Consider the following 21,965-nt stretch of genomic DNA (forward strand, 5'->3'; position numbering starts at 1 on the left):
AGATGGGCACCTGTCACCTTCTCTAGGAAGACATGTCCTCATTGGTGCCATTTGGAATGAAATGGATGATGAACACGTAACATAAAGTAGTCACACAGTTAGGGGATGGACACCACCCAGGTGACAAGAGGAAACTGCTTAGTGTTCAACCTTCTTAGTATAAGAATATTTCAATGATGAGCACTCACAGGCATGTGTTTGGGGGAAGGGGAGGGCAGGGATTATACGCAGAAACATTTGATTGATTGATGATTGATTGGTTGATTGACTGATGGCTGAAGTATAGTTGACACAGTGTTACATTAGTATCAGGCAGGGAGCTTATCTCCTGAGGGAATCACCAGGGTCCCCCAGTAGGGCCTGCCTCCCTGCTAAAAATCAGAGAAAAATCAGAATGTACTGGACTCTGCATGCCTGTTAAGGAAGGAAAGAATGATTTTGACCAGAGTGTGTAAAAAGCAACACTCACCTGCTCCTCCCGGGAGCTCGAGCGTGCCTGGTGGTCCACGTCTGGAAGATTACCTTCACGCTGGTGTGGAGTGAAGCCTGGGATCTAATTTTATGCGGGTCCAGAGGACGGCGACCACCATGAGAGCCAGAGTCTCATTTTCATTTTCCTAATGAACATGCAAAAAATAATCGTACTCCCCTCCCGAACCCAAGTCCAAATGGTGAACCCAAGGTGATACGCGGCACTTTGCTGTGGCAGGGGGTAGGGGATAGTCGAGCTCATTGTAGAGAGGGAAAAAGAAATCACATGCACACACATGCACACACGCACACGCACAAATACACAAGCTCACTTGTTGGAGTTCCGGCCAAGAGGGGAAGTGGGGTCACACAGGCGCACACGGGGAGCATGTGCACGTAGCTCACGGTGAAGTCCCCACCAGCCAAGGACGTAGCAGAAGCTGCGGTTCTGTAGGGGGTGAACTGGGGCAGCCCCGCCCCTGCAATCTTCAGAGGGAACGTGGCCCGGCCCCTCCTGGACCCCAGGTCTCCGGCCTGCAGAATGCACAGAGAAACAGAATAAATGTGAGTTGGTGAAGCCACTGCGTTTGTGGGATTCTGCTAACGCAGCTGGAAGGAACTCATACGGACGCCACCGCATGCCGGGTACGTGTGCTCCTAACTTAGAAGAGAGGATGGGGAACCCACTGAGCTTCCCTAGGGGCAAGGTGGTGAGGAGGGTCAGGATTCATCTCCGGGCGCGGAGGCTCAGCTCACAACTTGGCATCTGCATTTCCAGCTGCGCATCTCCAGCTCTGCAACCTGAAGCCAGCTGCACGACGTCTCGGGGTTTAGTTACTCCTTTAGTATGAGGAATCCATATAATCATGGGCTCTGCTTCTCCCAAGTGGACAGAGGTTGCATGGCTTGACGTGTGACAAGCATTTCCAGTCGTGCCTGGTAGGTAGTGAGGGCTACAGTTGAGATGGGGGGAAAAAAGCCCCACAAATAATTTTTTTTTCTTAATCTAAATAGAATTAGGATCGTTGCAATATATGGGGTATTTCTTAGAGTCAGTGGAGACGTTGAGACCATGAAATCCAAACTGCAGACACAAACTAAAAACCCGGAGGGTTCGAGAATGCAGGTTTTATGAATCCATAGAGCTAGGTGCAAGGCTTCCCAGCTGAACTACAGTTCCCAGCATCCTTTGCAGGCATGATGGTCATGTGACAGCTCTGGCCAATGGGAGGCCACCTCTGTCCCCAGAGCTGCAAGACCCTATTTTTTTTTTCAAGACCCTATTAATTCCCCCAAACCTGCACCTGTCAGCGTGAAGACCTTGTTTCTCCAGAAGCATTTTTGCATGCAGCTGTCGCCATGCACGGATGACGTTTGCGGCGACTCTGGGAAGAGTCTCCTGTTTCTTTGTGTAGGAAATCCACTATAAATGTGATACTCTGTGAAAATCCGTTATATGTATAGAATTGCACTGACACAATATATCATATGTGTATATAGGTGTGTGCATATATATCCACACAACGTATTTCTGAATAAATACCGTATAAAATAAATATATAGAATATACAAGTGTATAAACACTTTATACATTATATACAATTTTATATACATATTGATTTGATGTGGTGCAGGGGTGGCTGACCTTTCTTTCTTTCTTTTTTTTTTTTTTTTTGTGGCTGACCTTTCGATGTGCGTGGAATGCGTGTGCATTCCATGTTTGATGCGGAATTGGACTTACAATTTGCATTTTTTCCCCCTGACTACCAACCGGATTGTCTGTTTTGGAGACTTCGTAATGGGAGCTGTCTGTGCACCATTATTTTATCTTGAATTGCATAATTAAGTGTAGACTGGGTTGCTTTGGCTTCCAGAGGATTTTTTTTTCAAAAGATTTTATTTATGGGGGATCCCTGGGTGGCTCAGTGGTTTGGCGCCTGCCTTTGGCCCAGGGCATGGATCGAGTCCCGTGTTGGGCTCCTGGCATGGAGCCTGCTTCTCTCTCTGCCTCTCTCTCTGCCTCTCTCTCTCTCTCTCTCTCTCTCACTCTATCATGAATAAATAAATAAATTAAAAAAAAAAAAAACCTCTATACAGGGATGCCTGGGTGGCTCAGGGATTGAGTGTCTGCCTTATGCCCAGAGCATGATCCCGCAGTCTCAGAATCGAGTCCTGCATCGGGCTCCCTGCATGGAGCCTGCTTCTCCCTCTGCCTGGGTCTCTGCCTCTCTCTCTCTCTGTGTGTCTCTCATTAACAAAAAAATTTTTAAAAATTAAAAAAATATTTATTTATTTATTCATGAGAGACACACAGAGAGAGGAAGGCAGAGACCCAGGCAGAGGGAGAAGCAGGCTCCATGCAGGGAGCCCGACGTGGGGCTCGATTCCGGGTCCCCAGGATCATATCCTGGGCCGAAGGCAGGCGCTAAACCACTGAGCCCCTGGGGCTGCCCAAGGGTTCCAGAGAATCAGAGCATTAATCATCTTCTTCGAATTTCTTCCTTGTGATTCGTCATCACCAGAGCTCTCTCCAGTCTCATGCATTTGTCCCCAATTCCAAGGACCCATTGTCGGTAGCAGCGTGACCTCTACCTGAAGCAAATGTTTCCTGATGAGTTTTACTCATGTTTTTCTTTGCCTCGTTGGGCTTCTTCAAAAAGCAGCCTCAGGTACCCCTGCAGGCGGGGATTTCAGCCTGTCCTGGCTGCTGCCGTGAGGCGGTCGGTGTCCTTAACGCTTACAGATCTTTCGTCGGGCTCGCTGGCAAATGTCCTGCCCGAATGTGATCCGCAGGCTGGAGTTCAGACCCGGTCAAACTTGTTCTCCTCTCTGGCATTTCAAAGCGGTGATGACGCGGGGTAGCCTCAAACCTGCACAGACGGGGCTCTGCGTGTTTGGACGCTTCTTCGGGATCCAAATTCTATCTTCAACCCCTGGGGTGCTGGGCTCCCAAGCTAATTCTTGCCGTGCACCCCTCAACATTCTGGTGCGTGTTCATCTAGTTTCACGCGGGTCTCGAATGCGTGTTTGTACTGAGCCCAGTGAGATGGTCAGAAACAGCCAAACACATCGTTGGAAGGGAATGACGAGCCTGCGAACATCGGTGGCTTTAGCAATGTTTCAAACATAAAATTACTCAGTTCACTTTGCTCATGAGCTGCTGATGGAATCCTAGTTTTGGAGACTTTTAGGAAGAGCAGTCGGCTGTACTCTGAGCCCCACCCCCACCCCCGTTCATCCTGTGAAGTTTGCAAGGACAGGAGTGAAGAATTTGGCTTTCCAGAGATTCACCATCCTGATGTGGGACGCAGATCTGGAGTGGCCTTGTCATGGGGGACCTGCTTTCTGTGTTAAAAACCATGTTTCCGGGGATCCCTGGGTGGCGCAGCGGTGTAGCACCTGCCTTTGGCCCAGGGCGCGATCCTGGAGTCCCGGGATCGAATCCCACGTCGGGCTCCCGGTGCATGGAGCCTGCTTCTCCCTCTGCCTGTGTCTCTGCCTCTCTCTCTCTGTCTCACTGTGTGTCTATCATAAATAAATAAAATAAAATAAAATTTTTAAAAAAACCATGTTTCCCGAGTCTCTGGGGTTCAGGGTACACCCTCGAGGCACATAATGCTTCCCTACCCTATAGCCTTCACCTTGGCCCAAGTGTAGGCGCTTCTTTGAAAATCGCTGAATCCCTTCAGTGGGATTCTTGGACATCCCCCCGCCCCCAGCATGATCCATTCCCCGTGGATGGCTTTCCATGCTTCTTAGGTTCTTTCACAGGGGCCAAGGGCGGGCCACCCCAAAAAGCACCACTTTGGCATATTATTTTGTGGTTTTGATTTATTTTAGATTCCAATATAGTCAGCACGCAGTGCTGTGCCGGTTTCAGGTGTGCAATATAGTGATTGAAAAATTCTCGACCACAGCCAGTGCTCATTAGGGCAAGCACACACCTTCATCCCCGTCACCTGTCCCTCCCATCCCCCGCCCGAAGGCAGCCATCAGTGTGCTCTCCGCATTTAAGAGTGTTCTTGTGTGTGTCTCTTTTTGCTTTGTTCATGGATAAAGAAGATGTGATATATATATGATATATATGTACAAGGATATTATATCCCATTGTATGTATATGTATATATCATGCATATGGTGACAGATTTTATATAATATATAGTATGTGTGTGTATATATATTATATTCCATTGTATGTATACATATATACAATATATATACACATTGTGATATATTTTACATAATATATGCTATATATGTATATATTATATTCATCTATATGCATTCATATATATACTATATATATACATTTTAATATATTTTATATTACGTATAGTATATATGTATATATCTATTCTATTCCATTGTGAGTATGCATATATAATACACATATACGTGGAAATATATTTTCTACGATATATATAGTGTATCTGTGTATATATGTATTGTATCCCATTGTGTATACATGTATATTATATTCCATTGTATATGATACATACACATGGTAATGTATTTTATACGATATCTATAGTATATATATGTGAATATATATTATATTCTGTTGTGTATATATACACTATATATGCACATTGTAATATATTTTATATAATAAACATTATATAAAACATATTTTATATGATAAAATATATAATAAACATATGTTTTATATAATAAACAGCATAAACATTGTAATATACTTTATTTAAGAAACACTGTATATATATTATATCCCACTATGTGCATACATATATACACAAAACTATACATTGTAATATATCTTATATATTGTATATATGTACATACACCCAAAATGGAATATTATTCAGTCATACAAAACAGTGAGATCTTGCCATTGGCAAAGACGCGGACGGATCTAGAGGATATCACGCCAAGTAGAAGTCAGCCGGAGAAAGACGAGTACCATATGATTTCACACATATGTGGAATTTAAGAAACAAAACATGTCATTTAAATAGAAGCTACTCGAAGCACAGCCAGGGCAAGGACACCGAGACCCTCCTCTGTTCCCCTGCAAGCAGGAAACAGCTCTCCCGTATGAAAAGTGCCTTCCCTTTATTAAGAAATAAGAAGACACCCTTAGCACCAGAAACTGAGGCCGTAAAGCTGAGAAAGCTGTGAAAATAAATCTCATTTTTTTCTAACCTGCTGCAGCCCAATTTCTGCTCAGAATTCCTTACTCATGATGATAGCTCCCAAACCCCTATTTTGTTTTTGTTTTCATCCTGTCCCTTCGTCACAAATATATTGTCTCTTTGTCTAAAAATGTGTAAAACTGTCTGCCCTGGCCATTTCTTTGGGTCTCAAATCTCCATGTTGGGCCTCCGTGCACACGTGATACACCTTTGTGCGTGGTTTTTCTCTGGCTAACCTGCCTCATGTCACTTTAATTCCTAAACCAGCTGGAAGTCCTTGAAGGGGTGGAGGAACAAGTTTCCCTTCCCGACACGCTGGAGGACTTTTCTTCAGGAATTGTGACGGGGACGGTCCTCAAACGCAGGTGCGTGGCTGCCCGTGACGTGCACCCGCGTGTGCAGAACACCTGCCGGGGGTGGGTTCTCCCTCTGCCTCGGGACACGCCCGAAACACAGCGGCCAAGAGCGCCGTGCACACCTGGCACCTTCTCCATCCGCTCGAGCACAGTGCGGACCTGGAGGTGAGAGATTCTACAGCTGAGGGAGGCATTTGGGTGCAGGTGATAATTGCTTCTGCAGATGCAAGAGGCGACTGTCCCCAGGCTCCTGAGACGGTTGTGCTGTACACTGTGCTGTGGGGGACTCGTGGACGAGTTCACAGCTTCGTTGTGGGCGCACGGGAGGTTGTGTGGCCCAGAGCCGCCGATTCCCTGCTCTGGCTTATATTCTCCGTGCAGACGAGACCTTGGGGCTGAGGATAAAATTTGCGGTGCCGAGTTTCAAATGGACCTAAGGCAGGTTAGCGGACAATGGTGCTGTGTTGTCTTGTGATTCTAATGGGTTTGGGTAAAGGGAAAAAGGCATATTTTTTAGATATATGATTACATATGTGTTATAAATATATAGTACTTATATTATAAATATATACAGGTAAATAAATATATATTAAAATTAATATGACTAATATAAACAAAATATTTTGGTTACTATTTCTAATACAGAAAATACGGATTTTTAAAAAAGATTTTATTTATTCATGAGAGACACGGAGAGAGGGAGAGAGGCAGAGACACAGGCAGAGGGAGAAGCAGGCTCCATGCAGGGAGCCGGACGTGGGACTCGATCCTGGGGCTCCAGGATCATGCCCTGGGCTGAAGGTGGCACTAAACCGCTGGGCCACCCGGGCTGCCCAAGAAAATACGGATGTTGATAGCACACGTAGAGCAATCTCTTGGGGTTTCTCGATTGTTTTTAAGAGTGTGAAGGAGTCTTGTGACCAGAGCTTCTGAGAACTTCTGCTGTGTTGTATCAGTCAGGACGTTGAAGTCGTGGAAAGCCCATCTCGAAATGGATAAAACCATAAAGTATCACCTAAGAAGACCTACTGAGGCTTGAGTGAGCCTCTGGGGTGGAGTGATTTGAGGGTTCAAAAATTTCCTCCAGTGGCCAGCAAAAGAGAGATTTTGCGGCCTGGCTTTTTTGCAAGGCCCTATGAGCCAGGGTGCCTCATGGCCAAATGTGGCTGCTGTAGCTGCAGCCATCACAGCCTCACCCACTAAGATGCGGAGCCCTAATTCCAAACATCTCTTATCGCTTTCTTTTTTTAAGGCTAGAGATTTCCTTCCAGAAGCTGCCAGGCGCCTTCCCCTTCCTGACTGACACACCTAAGGCCACACCACCCCTAACCCAAATTGATCAGACAGGGATGTGTGCGTGAATCCTGGAGGAGAATCCCAGCTCCGTCCACCCCAGTTATCATATCGAGACAAGGCCGACACCTCGCGGGGTTATCTTATTTATCTAGTTAGTTTTAAGGAAACCTCCACACCCAACGTGGGACTCGAACTCACAACCCCGAGATCAAGAGTCGCTCGCTCTCCGGACTGGGCCAGCCAGGTGTCCCCGGGCACAGTTTATCTGAAACTTCACGCAGATCTTTTTCCATTTATGATGCCGAGTGGGGGCAAAGTAGAGGTCGAGGATAACCCAGCAGCCTGTGCGATAGACGCTTTGCTTATTTTTTATTCATTTTTTTGTATCAAGTGGCTTTGCAACTGTAGCTCTTTCTTCGTCCCCCGATGTGCGTCTTTGCAAACTAGTAGCATACGGATATAGAGTTGCGATCGCGCCAGCCCGCGTAGACATCGGCAATATTACTGCAAATATCCTCTTGCTCGTCTTGTCTTTCACGTTGATTCCTAGGGCGACCGCCACAAAGAGAACAAACATGCGTGTTGCGCCACCACACTGGTTGGTGTCTTTTTTGCTGTTTCTGGGATTGAAAGCTATCCCAGCCCTGGAGGTCGTGTACTGGCCCACTAACCCGGGTTCTGGTGCGTGAAGGGAGGTCGCCTTTTCTTGTCCCCACGGCTCCTTCGGGGAGAAGGCACGGCCCGCTTCTGCAGCCAGCACACGCCTCGTCACAGGAAGGCACCGGGGAGCCCACCTTCCGCCAGAGGGGCCCACGCTGGAGGTCGCCGGGTGTCCCCGGTGTGCGCCTTCCTGGAGCCTAAGGCGCGCAGGATCCCGACAGCCACCCACGGCAGGATGCGTGCTCTGGGCAGCGGGGGGTGGGGTGGGTGCCTTTTGCCCCGGTTTCCGGGCACCAGTTCGGAGTGGCGAGGGTCCCAGGGGGCAGGCGGGCGTCTGGGGCAGAGGTGGGGACACAAGGCAGCTCCGTCTGCACAGAGCAGAGCTTGCGGCTGGAGCGTGCATCCCGCCTGAGGCAGCCACTAGCCCCCACACTCGCTTTGCTGATCCTGGGGGGACCCCTGGGGCCGCTGGAGGATGAGCATTCCCACGTTTACTTCCCCGGGGCGGGGGGCTGCTAATGGGCTGACCCAGGGCTTGGAGGCCGGGGTGGGGCGTGGAGGGGGAGCGATGCTTACTCCTTTCACCCCCACCGTCTGCACCTGTCGCTGTTTCTTTCCGGTTCCCCGAGAGCCCCGCGGACACGGGCATTCCAACACCCCCTTCCCTAGAGCCTATGGGGCAGTGGGATGCGGAATGGTTGGTTTAGGGGCGGCTGGAGCCATGTGCGGCATCCTCCCTGACCTCTAACCCTCCCACCCTCTCTCGGAAAGGGCGTCCCCCACCCCCACCCCGCGTGTCCTCAGCTCCTGTCTGTGTTTTGGAGGCTGCTGGTATCCCGGGGTGGAGACCAGGGAAGCACCCTGCACCCTGCGGAGCGCAGGACGCCCCACCCCGCAGGCACTGGAGCCCCTTGAGGACCGAGACCCCAGCACGGAGCTGCCGTGACCTGACTTTGGCTCCTGGTAATTCGCCCAGACGCCCGTGCCGAGCGTGCGGATAGGAGCCAGGGGCCTAAGCTCCACTTGGAGACAGATGTGCCGGCCCAGCGGGAGGCTGGGGAGGCAGGAGGCCACCCTCGGCGTGGCTGACCAGCCACCCGAGACGCTGTGGAGCACGCACACCCGCACACCCCCCACGGCAGTCACCACCTCTGTCTTACTTGTTCCACACAGAGACCCCTGAAACATATGTCCAAGATGCCATGGGGGTGACCGGAGAAGGGAGAGCACCCCCCTTTCTTTCCTCAGGCCCTGGCAGAGGGTTATCCGGGTGACTCAGCCCCAAGCTGGCCTCCTCCCAGAAGGCTCTCTTGCTACAGGACAGAGTTTCTCAACGATGGGGTAACTTTGCCCCCAGAGGCCATGGGGCAATGTTTGGAGACATTTTCAGTTGTTACAACTGGGGGTGAGGGAGCTCTTGGCACCTAGGGGGTGCACACTGAGGATCCTACAGTGCATAGAACATCCCATAGCCAAGGATGGTCCAGCCTCAGATGTCAGTCCTGGTGATGCCAACAGAACCTGCTTTAGCACAAGAGACATCTATCCATCCATCCATCCATCATGTCTATGCAGCCAGCCAGCCAGCCACCAACCAACCACCCAACCATCCAATTATCCATCCTGCCCATCCATCCACCATCATGTCCATCCATCCATCCATCCATCCATCCATCCATCCATCCACCATCATGTCCATCCATCCATCAATCATCCATCCATCCATCCATCCATCCACCATCATGTCCATCCATCCATCAACCATCCATCAACCATCCATCCATCATCCATCCATCCATCCATCCATCCATCCATCTGTCCATCATATCTATCTATACTCCAACCATCCATCCATCATCATGTCTATCTAACTATAAGTCTGTCCATCCATCCATCCATCCGTCCTAGTGGTTAGCACCCCAGGCATGATCCTGCCCCTTAGGAGGCCACTGGCAATGTGTGGAGTCATTTCTGGTTGTCACAATTGAGGGAGGGAAGAGAACGCTCCTGACATGTGATGGGTAGACACCACAGACACTGCTCCACACCCTAAAGCGCACAGGACATCCCACCTCAGAGAGTGACCCACTGCACACATCACTAGCACCCAGTGGAAATCCTGCTGGAGGGTAAATTCTAACCCATGTAAAGGGGACAATGTGGGAACCGCACTGCCCCATGTAGGACATCAAGGAGGCAGCAGCTGTCTGGGACTTTACAAATGGATCTCTTATTGTTGCGGTTCTGTCCCAGGACCCAATCCTCGTAGGAGGGCGCTTGCACACAGGACGTCACAGTTTGCTCACTTGAGGCCAGAATGAGGCCAGACGGAATGAGCCCACAGCACGGATGTGCGGGTACACGTGGCAAATATTGGGGCCAACAGCAAGACCAGCAGAGAGGCCGGGGAACCTGTGCCTTCCCCTGGAAGTGAGGGGGCTGTTGGGGGCTGAGCAGGACTCACACGGGACCTGATTCGCAGCTCTGGGCCTGTGACGCGGGGTGAAAAACGCCGCCAACATCTGTCCCACAAGAGTGACGGTTACTGATCCAGGTGCTGGGTCTCTGGACAGGTGCATCTAGAACCTGGCGCCCTTCCCTTCTCTCTCTGTCCTTGTGACGCCCAAGCCCCTTCTTTTCCGAAGCCAGTGAGCCTCGATGGCTTTTCACCCCGTTCCCCGTGGGGTCGTGAGTGGGTAAGTTGGCACAATGGGGAACCAGATGACATCCAGCAGAGTCCTGCTCTGGGGAAGCCGAGATGCTGGGACAATAGTAATAATGATATTGGGATAATAATAATATGGCTTGGCAATGTCCCGGTCTGATGGGCGATGGATGACATCCCCGCCCTACAACGCTGATCCTTAGTGGGGTTTAGCGGGGGCGATGTCCTCTTGGCCCTTTTCTCTTGTTTCTGGAGCATAAATTCTGTCGGCGCCCAAAGTGTGGCATGTGGAACGCTAGGAGGGGGTTCCCTGACACCCCGAGGTCCGTGGGGGGGGGTTGGGACAGGCAGGTTTCATCAGAATACCAAGACATCATTCGTGTTTTTAAACTACGTCGGTAAGCACACTGATGGTGTGGACACGACACGGGTGAGCCTGCAGGGCAGGCGGCCGGGTTAGAGGGGACGTGACGCCCCCCTCCCTCCTCCTCCCACCCCAGGACGCATTCATTCATGAACACACGCATTCCGTCACTAGTTCATGGTTCAAGTCCTTCATTCATTCCTGCGTGCAGCCGTGGACTCGTTCCCTGCGCGCACGCATTCCCCCCTTCGTGCCTTGGTTCATTCATTCACTGCGCGCAGTGTCACTCATTCACGGAGCTGGGCGCTCCCGCACTCCTCCAAGCGTGCGCACGGGAACTCATTCATTCATGCGCTGAACCCAGTCATTCATTCATTCCTAGATGGGCTCCTTCACTCATGCACGCGTGCATCCAGTTAGTCCTTCCGCCACCCACTCACGTCTCGGGCGCGCACGCATACCCTCCCCCCCCGCAGTCCTGTGCGGGTACACGGCTGCATGCATTCATTCGTGCATGCATTCATTCATTCATTCCTGCGGCCAGGCGCTGGCGCATCCGAGGAGGGGGCGCACGGCCGCACCCCGGCGCCCACACTTCGCGCTGCCCGCACAGTCGCACTCCTGCACGCGCACGGGCGTGCTCCCCACGCACACACACTCGGCGGCGTCCGCCCACGCGCGCACGGATTCAAGCGCCGAGGCGCCAAGTGTCCATCGGCCACTTGCCTCCCCTCCCGGCCGCCCGCGTCCCCGCCGTAGGTTCCAGCGCGGCCTCTGCAGGGCGGCCCCTGGCCTTGGGCCCGGCCTCCGCGCCTCTGCAAACATCGGCCGTGGCGCGCGCTGGGTAAAGGTTAAACGTCCGGAGCTACCGACCCGGGGCTCCCGGATTCCGCGGGGAGGGAGGGGGCGGCGCCGGAAGGGAAGGCGGCCCTGTGCTCCGCGGCCGGGTCGGGGCGGCGGGCGGGGGCTGCTGGGGACCCGGGCCCCGGGCGCCGGGCGGGGGTGGGGCCGGGCTTCCGGCGAGCGGCCAATCGCGGGGCGCGGGCCTCGGGGCCTCCCAGGGCGGGCCGGGCCGGAGGCCGCCGGAGCGCGCAGGAGGTGCGGGGGCCAGGCGCTGCGGGGGGCCGGGGAGGACCCTGGGGACCCTGGCGCGGGGACTGCCTGAGCGCCCCGGGGGTGCGGCGGCGCCTGCGAGGTGCGGGGCGCGGGCAGGGCGGGGGCTGCGGGGGCGTGGAGGCCGCTGGGGCGCGCCGGGGGCGCGGGCAGGGCGGGGGCTGCGGGAACGCGCGGGGGGCGCGGGGGCGTGGAGGCCGCTGGGGCGCGCCCGGGGCACGGGGGGCGCGGACAGGGCGGGGGCTGCGGGGGCGTGGGGGCCGCTGGGGCGCGCGGGGGGCGCGGGCAGGGCGGGGGCTGCGGGAGCGCGCGGGGGGTGCGGGGGCGTGGAGGCCGCTCGGGCGCTCCCGGGGTGCGCAGGGGGGACCTCCCGGGACAGGACGTGAGGGGGGCGCGGGCCGGGCGGGGGCCGGGCGGCCAGGAGCGCGCGGAGGAGGGGCGGGGCGCAGCCGGGCCGCAGGTGACCGGCGGGCGGGGGGCGCCGGGCGGGAGCGGAGGAGGGGGGAGGAGGAGCCGGGAGGAGGTCCCCGGGCCCCAGATCGCCGAGTCCAGGCGGGGTGCGCGGGGGGTGGGACGGGGGGGTGGGTGCCGAGGGGCGCCCGGCGGGATCACGGGACGCCTTGGAGCCGCGAGGAGGTCCGCAGCGCGGCGGGGACGCTTCTGACACCCGGCGGGCCGGGCCCCAGATCGCGGAGTCCAGGCGGGGCACGCGGGGGGCGCAGGTGTCTCCGGGGCGAGGAAGGGGGTGCAGGGGGGCCGGGCCGGAGGGCGGAGGGGGAGCTGCAGGGCTCCAGGGGCGCACAGGTGGCTTGGGTTCAGCGGCGCCCCGGTGCCGCGCGCGGGTGGGGGGCACAGGGCTGCCGCGGTGGGTGTCTGGAATGCCCAGCTGTCGCCTGCAGGCCTGGAGGTCGGCGCGGGCCCCTGGAGACGCCGCCGCTGCTAGGCCCTGCTCCGCCCCCGGAGAGCCCAGCGCACGCCGCCCCGCTGCGCCCACGCCCACGCCATGCCGGGTGAGTACCCCAGCGCTTCCAGTCCAGCGTCCCCGCCGCTTCTCCCACGTCGGAGATGGATCTGCTCCGGGGAGAACCCCGCTCTGAGGACCCGGTCACCCCAAGCCCCTCGCCTCCCCTGTGTACCCCCGCGTGTGCAGAGACCCGCGCTGCGGGGGGCAGATGGAGATGGGGTGGCTCTCCGCAGCAGGGAGGGGGTCGGTGCGGAGCCTGGTGGGAGGGCCCGGAGAGTCCTCAATGGTCTGTCCGTCCGTAAGGCGCACCCCGAGGAGCGCCGTGCGCTGGTTTTCTGGCCATCCAATTGCAGGGAGCCCGGTTCCTACACAGATAGGAAGCTCACGCCCCCAAAACTTTAGGGACAGAGTGCCTTTGGGGTTTCCCAAGTTCAGACCACAGCATACTTGGCTGTTGCAGGAAAGATTGGGGAGAAACCCCCAGCAGGGCAGCAGGCTTGGGGTGGCCACGTGGCTGGGGCCTAAGGCAAGGCGTCACCCCGAGGGTCACAGGAGTCCTGTGCACCTGCCCTTTGGTTTTCTGGACATCAGATGTGGCAGTTCAGAGGGCCGGAAATTAGATAAGGGGCCTGTGGCCCTAACCTGAGAGAACCATGCCCGTCCCGCTTTTATCCCGAAGACACCCCGGTCTTGCACCAGACCAGACCTGACCGACCACGAGCCCATTAAAAAAACAAACAAAAACCAAACAGAAACCCCCAAAACAAAAAATCCCAGACTACTTTTTGTTCAGAGGAGCGTTTGGGTAAGATGACGGCTTTCAACGCGTCTGCTTCAGAAGAACAGGTTGAGGCGGGGGCAGAGGCGCGGCTTCCTGCGGTTCGCGCCGGACGGGGCTGGGAGGAGAAGCTCCCCCGAGTCTGTGTCCCAGGGAGCTTCGCCGCTCTCCGCCTGAAGCCACGCTGCCCCCGGAGCCCCGCGGGCTCCTGCAGTGGCAGCATTCAGCGTTGGGACACATCTCCATCAGCCCTGGAACGTGCTCGAAGACCCCAAGTGGGCATTGGACACGTTTCGGGGAACAAAAGCCACCTTTGAGTAAAAGAGGAGGGGCAGACCAGGAGGCTGGCGGTGTTATTTCGGGGTGTGCGTGTTGGGGGGTGCGGATAGAAGATGGGCCGAGCAGAGGACCGGCAAGGAATTGAGATGGATTAAAAGGAACCTTTCTCCCTGGCTCGTTACGAAACCCTCAGGCACCATGTTCTTTGGGCCGAACTTGATTTTTCAATAGTTCATTTTTTTTTTTTCTCTTAAGCCCGTGGTTGGAGTAGAGCCACACGTGCTGTTTCCCCGCTCCGTGGCGGTGACGAAAGTCCCCACCCTGGTGCCGTGTTGGGCTGCAGCGGACTCTGAATGCGGTGTCCTTGGACGTTGTTTGCAACCAACCGAATCTCGGTCATTGGTCATTGGTGGCTTCTTAAAAAGCAAGGCCGTGTGGCATCTGAAGACCCGTTAATGAACTTTCATTCTTTTTTGCCTTAAAATCCACTGGCCTGTCTTTGGGCCTCTGATGGTGCTCTTACCCATGGGTGATCTTGCACTGCAAGAGCGTGAGTTTGCGTGTTGGGGTCACTGGAGAGAGGGCCTCTGCTGTCCGGGGGTGCCGAGCTGTCATCCTGTTGATATGACCACGAATCCCTCCATCCCGAGCGGGGGCAGAGCCTAGGAGCCGGGTGACACACTCCCCAGAGACCCAGCCGTGTCTTTGTCCATCCCGCGAATCAGGAAGCTTCTGGAGAAGTGACCTGTCCTCAGTGTATCATTTGGGGTCCCCAGAGCCCTCCCAGGTGACACGCTTCCCTCCACGGACCATGGCAGCTCTCCCCTTCCCCCTGGCTCACGTGCGACCGTGTGTCACGTGGAAGCAGCTGATGTGTCCAAACGAAGTAGGTCTGAAACGTGAGACGGTTGGAAATCCAGCTGTTCTGGCGTCTGGCTTGATGGCTCCCCGGGGAAGGCGGCCCGAGCTTATCAACCCTGCTGACTCAAAACAGGCCTCGCCACTTGGAGAACAGTTTCCTTAGTGATCATTGAGAGGATAAATGGGGAGGAATAATCCGGTCGGGTCTTTTTCATGTCTTTGTTTTATCTTCCATTTAGAGAGAAATTTATTTATTTTATTTTATTTTATTTTTTTGGAAAGGCCAACCAAGCTCCTTTGCGGATTTGCTTTTTTTCTTTGAGGAGGACCCCGTTTAAACTGTTTAAATAGGAAATATGCAGCCAGTGACGATGATGCAAGTGCAGCTTGGTAGAAAAAGGTAGTATCTCAGCCTGAAAAGGGCAGATGCATATAAACTTAAACCTGAAAGGGTCACCAGGTGATTGCTGAGCTTCTTTTCCCCAGGGTGGGTGGCATTCCTGGCTCGGCTTCCTGAGTTTAATGCTCCAATTTATTAGGGTGCTAGGGTTGCCGTAACCCACAGATGGGGTGCCTTAAAGGACATACACTTATTTCTCCCCATCCTGGAGGTGGGGAGTCCGAGGTCCAAGAGGGACCGAGGCTGGTTCCTCCTGAGGCCTCTCTCTTGCGTGTGTAGACACCATGTTCTGTCTGTGTCCTTACTTGGTTGTCCCTCTGTGCCTGTCTATGTCCTCCTCCCCTCTTCCTGTAAGGACTCGGGTCTTACTGGATCATAGCTCACCCCAGTGACCTCGTTTTACCTTAATCCCCATCTTTAAAGACCCCACCTCCAAATATATCTGCATTCTGAGGCCCAGAGAGAGAACTTCCTACGAGTTTGGCAGGAGGGACGTATTTCAGCTCACAATACCCGCTGATTACAGCAGTTACATTTACGTCCTTACAAAAATGCTGCAAAACCAGTGTATGCAGTTGCCAATTTTGATGACTTTGCTGTTTGTATTATGTTCCACCCTGTACATTCCCTCGGGCCAATGCAACTGCACCTTCCTCTTGTCTGGATGGCTATCCCATTGCAGGGTGGTCCATTCTGGATATGGGAATCTCTCATCACCTTGAACTCTCTTGGAGGATCCCAGTCTTTGTTCCCATGTCTCAGAAATGTCCACAGACAGGGGTGTCTGCTGCCCCTAGGCGCTTCTTAGATATTGGTAGATACATGATAGATACACACAAGGTAGATAGAGTGGATGGATAGAGGGTAAGAGGGATAGATGTAGTGAATGGATGATGGATTGAAAGATGACAGATGATAGATCAATCGAGATCACTATGGATGCATGGAGAGATAGATATGGATGGATGGTTGCATAGACGGTAGACATGATGGATGGATGGATGAATAGATGCTAGATACATGATTATGGATGGATAGATAGGTATGATGGATGGGTATGTAGATGATAGATTGCCGATCGGAAGGATGAATGGATGGAGAGACGATAGATCCAGATGGTTATGGACGGATGGATAGTAGATGTAATGGATACATAGAGGATGCGTAGATATGATTGGATGGATGGATGATAGATATGATGGATGGATGGATGGATGGATGGATGGATAGATAATAGAATCGATGGATGGACGGATGGATGATAGATATGATGGAAGGATGGATGATAGATATGATGGATGGATGGATGGATGGATGGATGGATGGATGGATGGATGGATAGACAGATACTTTGGGGGGCTGCAAAGTTGAGTTTTGAAGTCTACTTTCTGAGTATAACCCACAAGTCACAGTGGAGACAGCGGGAGTGTGCAGAGCCCTCTTAATCCAGCAAGTCAGCAGCAGCAGCAGCAGCAACGTGCAGACAGGAGCCTGTTGTAACAGGCACATTTTGGAATTTACCCCCATGGAATGTAAAGGTCAAGGAGGCGGCCCCCGGCGGAAACAGGCCTCAGAAGCCTGCGTGTGCCACGTTATATTTAGCGTGAACAGGAGCCCTTCTAGGACCCTGCAGTGGGAGCCACTGGCCCGGGGAGGGGAGGACGCTCTGGTCTTTGAGAAGTGAGGTCTGTGTGTTCTGGCCCCGAGCTGCTGCGTGCTGCGCATTTTAATTTCTGCAGACAGCACGGGAGTCTGCACAGGATTTCTTTCAACTGTTGTGTCTCTCCTGGCAACACGCTCTTGGGGGAGCAGGAATTAGAGTTGTTTGGAAGTCCCCGTAAACGCCACCACCACGAGGACGCACTTAGACTGGAAATCACCGTCAATTGAATCCGCCATGAGCATTTCTTCCCCTCCTAGCGGGACACTGTGAAACTGGTCATAGTTGGGTTTTTTTGTTTTTGTTTTTGTTTTTTTGTTTTTATAGTTGGGGGTTTTTTTTGTTTTGTTTTGTTTTTTGGTTGTTTTTGTTTTTGTTTTGAGTTGAGTGGACATCTGCATCCTGGCTCAGATAGTCGGGCGGTTGCCCACACGTTTTGATGCGTTTGTGTCTCAGATTCAGATATTTGGGGTGAGTTTTTCAGACTTGAATGTAGAGCAAAGCAAAGGGTCTTGGGTATCCATCCAGGCAATATATTTGCAGCATCAGGACATTTTAACCATATTCTGCTTGGCTTTGCCTCATGTGTTGGGTTAGAAAGTGCTCTGTGTGTGTGTTTTAAAAGGAAAAGATGCAGGGGGTGCCTAGGTGGCTCAGTCATGCACCGTGTGACTCTTGATCTTGGGGTCATGAGTTCGAGCCCCATGTTGGGCAGAAAGATTACTTAAAAACAAAACAGAAAAAAAAGAAACAAAACAAAACAACGAAAGACAGGATGTAGATGAAATGTTCCTAGTGAATGATTATAAAATATGGAACAGCTACTTGGTTCAGACAGAGAGCGGTGACCGCCAAGCCTGCCACCTGCTGAAACCCCCTGGGGCTGTGACTCTGGTGTCTTTGTCCACATCCGCAGTGTCTGACCAGGCGTTCGTGACGCTGGCCACCAACGACATCTACTGCCAGGGCGCGCTGGTCCTGGGCCAGTCCCTGAGGAACCAGAGGGCGAGCAGGAGGCTGGTGGTGCTCATCACCCCACAGGTGTCCAACCTGCTCAGGTAAGTCGGGAAGACCCCCACGCTCGCGGACGTCACGGGAAGTGTCGTGGCTCTGGAGCATCGCCGACACGCTTGTGCGCTCAAGCTCTTATTAAAGCAAGCAGGTCTCGTAGAGGAAGGGAGAGATCGCACGTTGGAAGTCATAGCAGGTCACATGTGCTTCTGCAGCATCCTGCATGACGCAGAACAGGTTTCTGGTGTGTCCCCGTGTTGGCCGCTTCCCGGGGAAGATGAGTGGAGGTACGTCCGGGGGGGCTGTGTCTCGTGTGTGGCTGTTCTGCTGTGGTGGTGACTGTGTGTCTAGGAGCAAAGCACAGCTCTGGGCTTCTCTGGATTGCTCTAGAACACAGAGGCTGGACACAGATCGCTAGCCCATGCGTAGAGATGTAACCAGCAGGTGGGATGCGGGATGCAGGACACGGCCATGCATGTGGTCGGTGATAGATGAGCATCAAAAAGCACAGCTGTCCAGTCGACCAAGCCGATTCCCGGCTCCTGAGGTCTGGAACACATGGGACACTTGATAGCTGTGTGCATGGTAGCGGCATTGCCGTGAGCTTCGGACACAACCTCATTCGTGTGAATCTCACCTTTTCTCTGGGCTTGTGTGTTGTTGGTGCCACTCAGTTGACACGGTGTCTGTAGAAGGAAGCTTCGGAGGCAGGGACAGGGATGCAAGGGCAGGTTTCTACCATGATGGGGCCATGACACATCTCATGCAAATGGCCGGGCTCCCGTGGACTGATCTGAAGTCAGGTGGTTCCCAGTGTCCGGGAGCTGCATGCACTTGGCTTGACATTGCCATGCAGCACTTGAGATGGGAGGTCAACGATGATTCCAGACTTAGTTGGATAAGGATGCCTGCAGGTTCACGTGTGCGTGCTCGCAAATGCAGACACCTGAGCACCTTGGCATCCTGCTTCTGTTGAGCAGGTTGTGCATTCCAGCCTGAGTGTGGGGACGTTCCCATCTGTAGACACACATGGTGGTGTCCCCACAATATCATGAATGGCGTGAGTTACTGGGGAGACCGTTTGTTCCTTCCACATGCCCCCAGGTGAGTGATGTCACCATGGTGGAACCTTGTGCATGGAGAATTCATGAATTTGCAGCTTCTGGATGCTGGTCCAGATGCCTGCACTTTGGAAGGTGTGCAGTTTGCCACAGGGAAATGCAAGCATTGGTAGGAGAGGTTGTGATAGCAGCGTGGGCATGAGGGTCTTCCAGTTTGTCCTTGGCTGTGTGCATGGCGGACAGGGCCGTGGCGCTCAAGGGCAGAGAGAGCCTGGAAGGGTCGTGGCCTTTCCTCCTTGTGGGAGGTCAGAAGAGGCCTTCTTGGAGCCAGGGTTTGGCAGGCGAGAGTCAAGCTCTGGCTGACCAGCACCTAAGGACACGGGGAGGCTCGGAGTTTGCAGGAGTGATGTCGGGTTAGCTGTCAGGGCTGAGATCTGAGAGGCCAGCTGTGATCAGGACTAGGTAGTGTGAGGGGAGGAGGAGAACCCAGAGTGAACTGAAAGTGGTGTGGCTGTGAGCTGAGGAAATGTTCGCAGTCAAGAAAAGTTACTAAAAAAAAATAGTTCAACTTCTTAGAGACCCCGTTATATGCAGTCGGCCCTGCAGACTTGCCTAGACTCGTTGTTGTGGAGGACGTCAAAGACTTCCCGGCGTGTGAGCAGAAGTTAGTAGAGTAGGAAGCTTTAAAGGAGACCTGGCCCTGCTGCAGAGCTGAGAGCAAGTGAAATCAACTCCGTCAACAACGATATACTTGAAGAAAACTTCCCAAGGTGAAGAAATACCAGAGAAAATGGGTATCGCCAAGGCGTGAGGGAAGCAAATGAAGACCCCACCTGTAGATATCTACACATCGAGGACTTACTCGTTACTGCTGCAGTGATAGAGGTTTCTGGATACACCCAAGAACCCACGTGGCCAAGTTTATTGGTCATTGGCACCATGGTTGGAAGTGACTGTGAAGCCTGTAGGTGCTCAGGGGCTTTGCTACTGAAAAAGAAATTGGCATCTTCCAGCCAAACATTACATCAAAACACAGAACTTAACGAGAAAGTTCTTTCTGGCAGGACAACGAGGCGAGGAAAGACCTAGTACGGAGGGTGAATCACTGTCGTAAGTATATTTATGAAACTGGGCACAGTGAAAAGGGACCCGGGTTATCTGATTTATGAATTTTTTTATTCTTAAAAATGTATTTAAATTCAATTAATTTATATAAAATGTATTATTAGTTTCAGAGGTAGAGGTCAGTGACTCATCAGTTGCACATAACACACAGTGCTCATCACATCACGTGCCTCCTTCATGCCCATCACCCGGTTACCCCAGCTCCCACCCGTCTCCCCTCCACCCACCCTCAGTTTGTTTCCAGTGATTAAGAGTCTCTTATGGTTTGTCTCCCTCTCTGATTGCATCTTGTTTTCTTTCCCTCTCTTCCCCACGCCCCTCTGTTTTGTTTCTTAAATTCCACATGAGTGAGATCATATAATTGTCTTTCTCTGATTGATTATTTCACTCAGCACAATACACTCCAGTTCCATCCACATCATTGCAAATTTCTGGATTTCATTCTAATGGCTGAGTACTATTTCATTGTCTATATATCACATCTTCTTTTTTATTTTTATTTTTATTTTTATTTTTTTACACCACATCTTCTTCATCTGTCGTCTGTTGATGGACATTAGGGCTCTTTCAACATTTTGGCTAGTGTGGACATGGATTCTGTGAACATTGGGGTCCAAGTGCCCATCAAATCACTATGTTTGTATCCTTTGGATAAATACCCAGTAGCACAATTGCTGGGTCCTAGGGTATTTCTATTTTTAACTTTTTGAGGAACCCCCCATCCTGTTCTCCGGAGCGGCTGCACCAGTTTGCATTCCCACCAACAGCCTAAGAGGGTTCCCCTTTCTCTGCATCCTCACCGACATCTGTCATTTCCTGACTTACTAATATATTTTTTATTTTTTTAAGTCTTTATTTTTATTTTTTTTAAGTTTTTATTTAAATTCCAGTTAGTTGACATATGGTGTAATAGTACTTTCAGGCATACAGCGTAGTGATTCAACACTTGCTTACGTGGCCCAGTGCTCATCACAGCAGGTGCACTCCTTCATCCCCATCACCTGCTTAACCCATCCATTCGCCCACCTCCCCTACCTGACATATTTGTTTAGGAAACGATGGACAGAGTCACTGCATCACATGTAGGAGAAAGGAAAGGCAGAAATGATCGTATGGTTTCCCGAGTGTAAGGATCCAGGCGAGAGACACTCTGATAGTAAAGTGGAGAATTCCTATTTCAAGGAATAGGATATGTGCTCAAGATCCCTTAGGCACCAGTGATCACCATATACAGCATGTAAAACAAAAAACCAAAACCTATTTGATACACAGGAAAATGCAAAAAAATGGTAGAGGGAGAGTCTTTTTTATCTAGTTTTCCTAAGTTTAAATCAAAAGGCAGACACGTGAGTAAATTGATGTAATGAATAATGCACGAGGTATCTCTTAAATGCTATGCATTACGTAAACAGTGATCTTTGTTCTCATCAGTATGGACCACTTAGAAAAATTGATTTTATACCCATGGTACAGGAAGCATTTAATGTGTCGGTTGGAGCAGGAATTGAATGTTATGATCTTTGACTATAATGTAATAAACGTAGGCATTAAGAGCGAAACAGATTTAAAAACTGCATTACCCTCGGACATTTTAAATCAGAAATTCTCTCCTAAACACTTCATGGCTTTGACGAATCAAAGCTTGAATTCTATAGTGCTTAAAAAATATTAGCAATATGAATGCTACCTATACAAACCAAAGGGGAAAGCTGGAATCACTCCAGAGAGAAACACTAAAATCAGCGAAG

At 52.2% G+C, this 21,965-nt stretch overlaps 2 protein-coding genes across 6 annotated transcripts in view; one reads left to right on the forward strand and one right to left on the reverse strand.

The window, feature by feature from the left end:
• Positions 1-11,493: 11,493 nt before the first annotated feature.
• Positions 11,494-13,083, reverse strand: LOC121483056 (translation initiation factor IF-2-like). Its single transcript, XM_041741266.1, has 3 exons — positions 13,079-13,083; positions 12,691-12,971; positions 11,494-12,239 (listed from the first exon to the last, which is right to left on the reverse strand). The coding sequence occupies exons 1-3, from the start codon at positions 13,081-13,083 to the stop codon at positions 11,494-11,496; spliced, it is 1,032 nt and encodes a 343-aa protein (XP_041597200.1).
• The window catches only part of GYG2 (glycogenin 2), a 36,606-nt gene continuing 26,514 nt past the window's right edge, over positions 11,874-21,965 (forward strand). For 2 of the 5 annotated variants that reach the window (XM_041741099.1, XM_041741103.1), the window contains exons 1-3: positions 11,875-12,160; positions 12,978-13,088; positions 17,937-18,078. In XM_041741099.1, coding sequence (XP_041597033.1) covers positions 13,082-13,088; positions 17,937-18,078 — 149 coding nt within the window. In that variant the 5' untranslated portion in view covers positions 11,875-12,160; positions 12,978-13,081. Of the gene's footprint in view, positions 12,161-12,633; positions 12,801-12,977; positions 13,089-17,936; positions 18,079-21,965 lie in introns of those variants that run through there. The other 3 variants (XM_041741104.1, XM_041741100.1, XM_041741101.1) reach the window with 3 other exon arrangements.

Source organism: Vulpes lagopus, chromosome X (genome assembly GCF_018345385.1).
Source record: "Vulpes lagopus strain Blue_001 chromosome X, ASM1834538v1, whole genome shotgun sequence".
Lineage (NCBI taxonomy): Eukaryota > Metazoa > Chordata > Mammalia > Carnivora > Canidae > Vulpes > Vulpes lagopus.

Excerpts from the sequence above, each read along its gene's own strand:
- LOC121483056 (XM_041741266.1), bottom strand. Across the intron at positions 12,240-12,690 it reads TCGCGGCTCCAAGGCGTCCC|CCCCCGCCCTGCCCGCGCCC; the intron begins GTGATCCCGCCG and ends GCGTTCCCGCAG.